General features: G+C 49.8%; 1 protein-coding gene across 1 annotated transcript in view; it reads right to left on the reverse strand.

Annotated features, from left to right (window-relative positions):
- Positions 1 to 9,638, reverse strand: part of LOC310663212 (myosin-6-like) — a 56,622-nt gene extending 46,984 nt beyond the window's left edge. Inside the window, 8 exon segments of the mRNA XM_083410905.1 lie at positions 958 to 1,050; positions 2,311 to 2,419; positions 2,556 to 2,583; positions 3,535 to 3,691; positions 4,689 to 4,832; positions 6,351 to 6,552; positions 7,621 to 7,652; positions 9,567 to 9,638. Coding sequence (XP_083267031.1) covers positions 958 to 1,050; positions 2,311 to 2,419; positions 2,556 to 2,583; positions 3,535 to 3,691; positions 4,689 to 4,832; positions 6,351 to 6,551 — 732 coding nt within the window. The 5' untranslated portion in view covers position 6,552; positions 7,621 to 7,652; positions 9,567 to 9,638.
- Positions 9,639 to 9,888: the final 250 nt, after the last annotated feature.

Below are 9,888 nucleotides of genomic sequence, written 5' to 3' on the forward strand. Positions count from 1 at the left end.
TGAGACCCAGAGACAGAACAACAGCAATGTTTCATTGCAGTTTGGGTTGCTTTGCATGCAGAAAGTCACAGGTTTGATCCCCAGCATCTGCAGGTTGGGCTGGAGGTGTCCCCAGCCGGAAACCCTGGAGAGCTGCTGCCAGTCAGTGTGGACAATACTTAGCTAGATGGAGTCCTGGTCTGACTCAGCTTCCTAGGTGCCCAAGGGTGATATACAGGACGTACACCCCGCAAACATCCTAGAAAAACCGGGACATCCTCCCCGCCCCCCCCCCCCGTGAGAGCATGCCAGCCATTTTGGGTGTTATGATCTCGTATGATTTCATGCCAACATCTCACCCTGAAAAAAGCACTTTTCTTGACCTGGCGGTTTTGCACAGCACCCAAAAATGCACGTTTTTGAGGGCTTGTGAGAGCACAGCCCCTCAAAAAAGCATGTACAGTGGTACCCCGCAAGACGAATGCCTCACAAGACGGAAAACCCGCTAGACGAAAGGGTTTTCTGTTTTTCGATGCGCTTCGCAGGACGAATTTCTCTATGGGCTTGCTTTGCAAGACGAAAACGTCTTGCGAGTCTTGAGATTTTTTTCCGCTCCCCACCCCCTTTTTCTAAGGCGCTAAGCTGCTAATAGCCTTTTAGCAGCTAATCCGCTAATCCCTTAAGCCTTTAATAGCCGCTAATAGCCACTAAACCGCTAATAGCGCTAATCCGCTAAGCCGCTAATAGGGTTGCTTCGCAAGACGAAAAAACCGCTAGACGAAGAGACTCGCGGAACGAATTAATTTCGTCTTGCGAGGCACCACTGTATTTGGGGCTCTGTGATCTCACGTGGGGTTTTCGAGGGGGTGCGGACGAGAAAACACGTGACCCAGTTGTGGGATTCAACATGGAAGGCAGGCAGGGCTTTGATATTTGGGGGTTTTCCATACGCCTCCCTAACCAGCCAGATTCACTCACAAATCGGGACGAGTTGTCGTTCCGCAAGGTCTTGGCGTTGCCGAAGGCCTCCAGGGCAGGGTTGGCCTGGATGATTTGATCTTCCAGTGTCCCCTGAAAAAGCAGAGTGAATGGTTACGGCAGCTTAAATCCATCCCCTCCACACATCTTCAGATCCCACGTCTGCTGTGGGGAAATTCAGAGCATGCCAGGGTCCGCTGCGGGGAATTTTTTCCGGCTGCAGGGGTTGCCATGTTGGATTAAACACAAGGCTGCATTTGCACTGCATGGTTAGGGCATTATGATGCCCGCTTTGAATAGCCATGGCTTCCACCAAAGCATTCTGGGAGCTGCCTCTCTTTGCTGAGAGTTCTTAGGAAACCCCCATTCCCCTCACAGAGGTACAATTCTCAGAGTTGGTCTAACGGCCAATCCCTCTTCCCAGATAATTGCGAGGGAAATGGGGTGGGGGTGGGGGGTCCCCTAACAACTCTCAGCACCATGAATAAGCCGCAGCTCCCAGAATTCGTTGGGGGGAAGCCATGACGGCTCAAAGCAGTACGAGACCTCCCAGTGGTGCAGCAATAAAACCACTGGCACATTTGCAAAGCTAAGCAGGGTCTGATATGGTTTCCAGTTGGATGGGAGACGGCGTGTTAAGATTCCTGCAAAAGGAGTTGGACTAGACAACCCTCGGGGTCACTCTGTACGATGTTAATGGGGCCTTAGCCAGCTATGCCAAGGGCCTAATTCTCCCTGGGATGGGAAACCTGCGTCTGGGCTGCACCAATTTTGGGTGTAAATGGGGGCTCCCGGAACGGGTTCCCATGCAAGAAAGCTAGCATGTCAGAAACCAGAGTTTCTTCACATCCATGCCTTTGTTTCAAGGAACTCTCAGGGAAATTGAGTTCTCCAAAGGGCAACACTGAGACTAAGGAGGAAGAAGCTGGTTCCGGAGCTGGATATGTGAAGGTAGACATTTGGGGGCTGGCTGGGGGCAGGCTGAGGTCAGTGAGGCAGTGCCCCATACACCCCAATGGACCAGCCACGGCTGAGCACTCTTTGAGAGTCACGGCTTTCCCCAAAGAATCCTGGGAACTATAGTTTAAAAGAGCACCTTCCTCAGTATCAACCATCTTGGACCTTACGATCAGCTGGTGAGGCCTTGTTGGTGGCTCAACCCACCTGGCAGCGACAGGGCCTTTTCAGTGGTGGCTCCCCGATTGTGGAATGCATTCCCTGTGCCTCTCTTCCTCGTTACAGACTTTCAAGAGGAATTTAAGAGCATTACTCTGCTGGAAGAGGAGGCGGGAGGCCTTCACGCAGGAAGGAAAGGCCTGTGCTTCACATACGATCACGATCGCTCGTGGGTACCTTGTTGGTGTTGGCGGCATCCTTCTTGCGGTCGCCGATGGCAGCGATGCTGGCAAAGTACTGGATCACCCGTTTGGTGTTCACCGTCTTCCCTGCACCGGATTCTCCGCTGGAATGAGGACAGAATATGACGGTGAGGCAGCCGGGCAGAGGGGAAGCCTGCAACTGCTTACGCAGTCAGAAAATACTTTGGATTTTCACAACATGCCAAATGGGGAGAAGGGGGGGCATTTTGAGGCACTCACGTGATGAGGACAGACTGGTTTTCTCGGTCTGGAAGGAAAGAGAAAATGTAAGAATTGCCATGCTGGTTGAGATTAAGGACCAATGTCTCTGGCATTGGGCGGCTAACCAGAGGTTGCTCAGAAATATTCACATGCAAGGTAAGGTGCTGAAAGTTGCCCCCCCCCTTTTACCCTTAATATCAGGTGGTCAAAGATAGAGTCCTTCGGAACATGGAAGTTCTATTGTTAGATGTCATAGAATCATAGAATCATAGAGTTGGAAGAGACCACAAGGGCCATCGAGTCCAACCCCCTGCCAAGCAGGAAACACCATCAGAGCACTCCTGACATACGGTTGTCAAGCCTCTGCTTAAAGACCTCCAAAGAAGGAGACTCCACCACACTCCTTGGCAGCAAATTCCACTGTCGAACAGCTCTTACTGTCAGGAAGTTCTTCCTAATGTTTAGGTGGAATCTTCTTTCTTGTAGTTTGGATCCATTGCTCCGTGTCCGCTTCTCTGGAGCAGCAGAAAACAACCTTTCTCCCTCCTCTATGTGACATCCTTTTATATATTTGAACATGGCTATCATATCACCCCTTAACCTCCTCTTCTCCAGGCTAAACATGCCCAGCTCCCTTAGCCGTTCCTCATAAGGCATCGTTTCCAGGCCTTTGACCATTTTGGTTGCCCTCCTCTGGACACGTTCCAGTTTGTCAGTGTCCTTCTTGAACTGTGGTGCCCAGTAAACAGCTGTGGGTTCCCCCAGTTCTCCAATTATTTATTTAAAAATGCCACTTATACCTTGTAGCATCATGGAATGCAGTGAATTTGAGCACATTATGAGTTGCATTGAGGAGGATTTAGACTAGCTTTTCACTGTCCAGATGTTTTGGGCTACAATTCCCCGGAGCGGATTAGCCAGGAGGGTTCTGGGAGAAACGTGTCCCTGCTGCCACACAAAATAAAAACCCCACACAAGGGCAAGGAATCCTTTGTACCCGTCAACATGTATTGGTACGCGTTGTCGGAGATGGAGAAGATGTGGGGAGGAGCTTCGCTCCGCTTCTTGCCCCTGTAGGCAGCGACCACCTCAGCGTTGTAGACCGGCAGCCATTTGTAAGGGTTAACAGTCACACAGAAGAGGCCGGAGTATGTCTGGGGGGGAGAAAGGAAGAGGGAACAAAAAGCTGAGAGGGACACGCCAAGTTTGAATAAAGTGTGAACTTCATACCCTCCGACATTTATCCGACGAAAATAGGGACTTCCCATTCCATCATTATAATTTTACTACAGTGGTGCCCCGCAAGACGAATGCCTCGCAAGACGGAAAACCCGCTAGACGAAAGGGTTTTCCGTTTTGGAGGTGCTTCGCAAAACGAATTTCCTATGGGCTTGCTTCGCAAGACGAAAATGTCTTGCGAGTTCCTGCGATTTTTTTTCGCTCCCCACCCCCTTTTTCTAAGGCATTAAGCTGCTAATAGCCTTTTAGCAGCTAAGCCGCTAATCCCTTAAGCCTTTAATAGCCGCTAATAGCCGCTAATAGCCGCTAATAGCCGCTAATATTGCTAATCCGCTAATGGGCTTGCTTCGCAAGACGAAAAAACCGCTAGACGAAGAGACTCACGGAACGGATTCTTTTCGTCTTGCGAGGCACCACTGTATTTATACCCCAGACATCTTTTTGGGTTGCCCCAACCATTCTGGGCTACTTCCAACATATTTAAAAACCTATGTTTTTATTAAACATAAAAAAACCCTTCCCTATACAGGATTGTCTTTAGATGGCTCAGGGGTCAGATAGCTCCATACCCTCCAACTTTTCTCCAATGAAAATAGGGGAATCCTAAGGAAAAGTGGGACATTCTAGGATGAAATCAGAAACCGGGACGGCTTCTCTAAATCAGGAAAATAGGAACGCTGAAAAAAATGTGAAGATCTAGCAAAGAAACCATAGTTGACCAAAGGGGACTACAATTCCCATCAGCCATAGTCAGTAGCTAGACTACAAATCCCATCAGCACCAAGACAATCACCGTCACGAGATGGCTGTGCTGGCTGGTGCTGATGGGAGTTCTAATCCAAAACTTTTGAAGGGCATCTGTTTGGGGAAGGTAGCCCCCTAGATGGTGGGGTGCCCCCCCGCCGGACTTACATAGATCATCCAGGCGGCATAGCGCTCCTTCAGATTGTAGAGGACGGCCGCTTCGTGCAGGAAGGTCAACATGGCCATGTCTTCAATCTTGTCGAACTTGGGCGGGTTCTGCTGGTGGACGTCCGCCTCCTTCACTGTCACCGTCTGGGGGAGTTTTAGCAGAAACCACTGCTGTCCAGATCCCACAATCGAAAACACCAATCCGCCAATTCCCATCGGACATTTAAGCTTCCAGAACACCTCCCAGATCCCCTTTTGACAGGCGCAAAAGCCACAGCCCCATTTCCACTGTCCTCGTCGAACATTGCCAGTTCGTTGGCTTTACACTATCCTGCTCTCCTCAAAAATCATCAGAACGGGAGAAAAGCCTGCCGGATCAGGGCCAAAGGCCCATCTCCTCCAGCATCCTGTTCTCACGGTGGCCAACCAGATGCCCATGGGGATACCCGCAAGCGGCACCTGAGCGCACTCTCTCCCCTCCTGCCATTTCCAGCAGCTGGTACTCATCCCTGCCTCTGACCGCAGAGGCTGAAAATAGTCATGGTTAGCTTTGTCCTCCACAAACTGGTCTACAACCCGCTTTTAAAGTCATCCAGATGGGCGACCCTCACTGCCTCCTGTGGCGGTGAGTTCCGCAGTTTAACGATGTGCCAGGGAAAGAAGCACATTCTTTCCCCTGCCCCAAATGTTCCAATATTCGGCTTCGCTGCAGACAAGCGTCCTCACAAACATGAACCCCTCTTTGGCCCATTGCCCCCCCCCCCGACCTTTCTTGGCAATGCTCTTCCCCGTTCAAGCCCCAAGGATTCTCATTCCATTAGGGGACGGGCTCTTGCTTTGCACCCGGACGGTCCCAATGTGGCTTAGGGCCCTCGTATTTACAGGACCGCCTCTCCTAGTCTGCCCCGCAGAGGACCTTAAAGTCCATGAACAACCATAGTTTAGAGGTCCCGGGCCCTAAGGAAGTCAGACTATCCTCCACCAAGGCCAGGGCCTTCTCAGTGATGGCTCCGACCTGGTGGAATGCTCTGTCCCATGAGACCAGGACCCTGCAAGATTTAAATTCCTTCCATTGGGCTATTCTGCCTGGCCTTTAATTTGAATTCAGCCTGATCTTTTATTTCCCTTCCATCCCCCTCCACCTTTTTATGAAGATCACTCGCTCTGAGACCCCACAGCTAATTCTCCCCTGGCCTCCTCACTGGCCCAAGTAGGACCAATTCAGCCACCTAGCTCTGGGGATTATCTAATGCTTATTTCCCCTAAATTGATTTCTGAATTTTATTGTTATTCATGTTTTTATACCGTATTTTATGCTGCTTTTATAGCTAAGTGTTTTAAATTTGTTGTCAGCCGCCCTGAGCCCAGTTTCTGAACCAGGAAGGGCGTGGTATAAATAATAATAATAATTATTATTAATTCCTGGTGCCTCCAGATACAGCTAAGTCCTGGACAGCCTCTGCCATTCAGTGTAGACAACGCTGAACTAGGTGGACCAGCGGGCCCTTCCTCAGAATGAGGCAGATTCCTATGTCCCTGCCCACCTCTTTCGCAAAGTCCAGACCCTGCATTTCAGGGGGTTGGGCTAGATGACCCTTAGGGTCCCTTCCTGCAATTCTATGATTCTGTCCTCTGATTCTTTGCACCGCCCTTGCCACAGACCTTGCCGTTCTCGGTTTGCACGGTGACCATGCCTCCCTCGCGGCTCGTGACCTTGCCCTTGACAAACTCTTCCTTCTCGTCGGGCACGAAGCACTCCGTGCGGATGTCGAAGATCCGGGTCTGGGCTTCCAGGCGCTCCTTGTCCGATTTCCGGAGGTAGGGAGCCGCCGCCCCAAACTCAGCCATCACGGCGTCACCCATCCTGCGCAGCAGAAGAAGGCAGGGAGGGCATGAGAGAAGCAAGAGAACGACTGCCGGTACACAGCACCACCGATAACTTTCCAGCAAGGATGGGGAGCTGTTGGACTCCGATTCCCATAAGCGCCAGCAGCCAGCATGATGGGAGTTGTAGTCCAACAACTCGTGGAAGGTACTGCATCGTTTCTCAGTGGCCTGCTCATAAGTGGGAGAATCTGTCAGTTCCAGTTTCTCACAAGCTGTGGACACACCATACATTTTAAGCGTGCAAACGCACACCTGAGACTCTTGGGAACTGTATTTTGTTACAGGAGTTGTAGTTCCGCAAGGGGTAAACTACAGTTCCCACAATTATCTGGGCTGTGGGGGGGGGGGGAATGTGCTTTTAATAATAATAACACAGAATAAAATGCAGATTCATACAGACAACCACCTGGGAGAGCGAGACCGAGACGATATTTGTTTAGTCTTAAGTATGATGATCTTTGAGACGTATGACTAACGAGAGAAACTTTGCCACGGCCACTGTGATATCATTAGACTTGTCGTCCAGAAGATATTTAGTATAGTAGGCTTCAGATTTACCTGGCCGATTTGTTGGTAGGAGTTTGTTGTGCTTTTAATATATAATATCTCAGTTTCTAATTTTTTCAGTCTTAAGCGCTGAATCTAGACATATATAAAAAAACACTGTGAAAATGCTTTTTAAAAAACGTTTTAAAATAAATATGGAATTCCCCATTAGCTCACCATCGCCATCTAGTGTCACATTTGTATAATGCACTTAAAACGTTATATCTGCAGTTGGCTCTGCAGATAGCTGAGTTGGCTCTCTGATATTTCCATATCAGTTTGCAGTGAAAACAACAACAACAAAAAGTCCCCATGAAAGTTCATAAGCATTCTAAGGCGAATCTATTGTAATAGATGCTTGAATGAGCTTTTGCCTGATAAGACACATTTTTGCAGAGCAATTTCCCCCTATACAATTCATTTCATACAATTCAGTTAATATATGGGGAGACACGGGGGGGGGGGGAGCGACAGAAAGGTTGAGACAAGGTCATCCTACCTGTTAGAGCCTTGGAGGAGGAAGATTGGAGTCTGAGAAAAGAAATAAAAAGAGTTGGTGGAGGAAGAATGAGTGTCAGGGTTGAGTCAGGAACCGGTCGCTGGCATCTTCACGCTGAGCAGGTGGGAAAAGCAGCTGGAGCCGCTGCCTCTTAGGAAAGTCTGGGCCAAAAGTTTGGTGGGTGGAAGGGGAAGGGGTTGCAAAAACTCATAGCCTTATTGAGGAGCATAAATGCCCCCCATCTCCTTCTTCCATCTAAGAAACCCCCACATTTTTCTTCGCCTGTAATAGTCACCCACTCCTCCATCCAGCCTCTAACACAGGGCTCAGCAAACTTTTTCAGCAGGGGACCGGTCCACTGTCCCTCAGACCTTGTGGGGGGCTGGACTATATTTTGAAGGGGGGTGGAAAATGAACGGATTCCTATGCCCCACGAATAACCCAGAGATGCATTTTAAATAAAACACACACATTCTGCTCATGTAAAAACACCAGGCAGGCCCCACAAATACCCCAGAGACGCATTTTAAATAAAAGGACACATTCTACTCATGTAAAAGCACGCTGATTCCCGGACCGTCCGCAGGCCGGATTGAGAAGGTGATTGGGCCGGATCCGGCCCCCGGGCCTTAGTTTGACTACCCATGCGTCTAACATCTTCCTTCTTCCCTGCTCCAACTGTGAGCCGTGGCCTCACTTGCCCCCTCCCCATAAGCTCCCCCCCCCCATGAATACAGGGAACTGTAGTTCCTTACCCACTCATCTATAACCCCTCCTCTAGCCCTCCTTTGTCGCCTTCCACAAAAATATTTTTCTTCGATTTATGTCACACACCCCAGACACCCCACAAATAATCCTGGGAACTGTAGTTTCTTAAGGGGGCAGCGACCTGCAGCTCTGTGGTGGGTAAACTACAAAATTTACTTTGGGTGGGAACATGCTTGAAATCTGTGTTAAATGTGTGGTGCGCACACAGCCCAAGTGTTAATTTCAAGTTTCCAGTCCTCAGTGCTATCAAAGCCCTCTCTTCACCTTCATTTTCCTTCCCTGTTTACTAAAAGCTCTACTCGTGCGCCCCCCATATTGTCTCCTACTTCAGTCAATGATATATAAATACCTCCTCCCTCTCTGTTAACTCGCCTCTCCCTCTGCCCCCTTGTAGGTGATAGCAAGCATCCTTCTTCAAAAGCCCCGTCATCCACAAAGCTTTCCTTCACGCATCTCACCCTTGTAGGTGACCGATGGATTTTTCCCAAGCCCCTTTGGAACTCCGGAAAAAAGACCTGTGAAACTCAAAAGCTTACTTCCACAAACCAGAACCTCCATCCTCGCAGTTTCTTTGCTCATCCCGGACTTCATTGCCCTTGCCGTACACCTGGCCTACAGACACCAGAGAGATGCACCCAGGTGTGGCTAAACCACACAGGTAAGTAGGCAGGTGTCTGTATGCCAGAGAGGTCACTGGCACTTCCGCAAATATGTAAGCCACTTACAGATTATTGCTATCATTTGTTCAGATAATAGCTCAAACTTGCTAAAGAAATAAATGTTGATCCCTCCGAAAGCAAACATGGACCAACTTGTCTAGGGTCACAGCCGCACTACAAATCTGAAACTTTCACCCCCACAGCTTCCCCTAAAGATTCCTGGGAACTGTAGTTCATGCACCACAGAGCTGCAATTCCCAGCACCTGAAATAAACTACAGTTCTCAATAATCTTTGGGGGGAACATGGTGCTTACATGACCTCAGCAGCAACAGAAACAGCATCTCAGCCCTCTTATTCCGGGTCCAGCTTGGAAGAAAATATTTACAGCCGAAAGACATTTTACTTCCTTCGCATCCTTTCCTGACCCACACGTCCGAGACACCCCAATTTATTTATTCCCTCCACTACGCCCACCCCACAAGCCCCACCGGACACCCCCAGACCAGAAATCTCTTACGCCAGGACACGGAGATAACTCAGCCTGGAGTCCGAGCAAGATCTGAGCCTTGGACCAACCCCCATCCCTTTATATCCTCCTGTCCGAAATAGCATCACCCCCCAGCCCAGTCTTCCGCCCCCCCCTCCCTGAAACAGGCCCGTCGCAGCTGTGAGTGACATGATGACAAGGATTCGGAGAGATGGCTCCGCGAAGGACCAGCCTGACCATGAATGGCGCTCGTCTTCATCCCTTCGACTGTCCTCCCCCCTCCACAACCTCTCCTCTCTGCAGCCCCTGATTCCCAGAGGAGGGAGGCACATTCCTCAGGGGAGGGGGACAC

This window comes from Podarcis tiliguerta (genome assembly GCF_965153285.1).
Source record: "Podarcis tiliguerta genome assembly, chromosome: 13".
Classification (NCBI taxonomy): domain Eukaryota; kingdom Metazoa; phylum Chordata; class Lepidosauria; order Squamata; family Lacertidae; genus Podarcis; species Podarcis tiliguerta.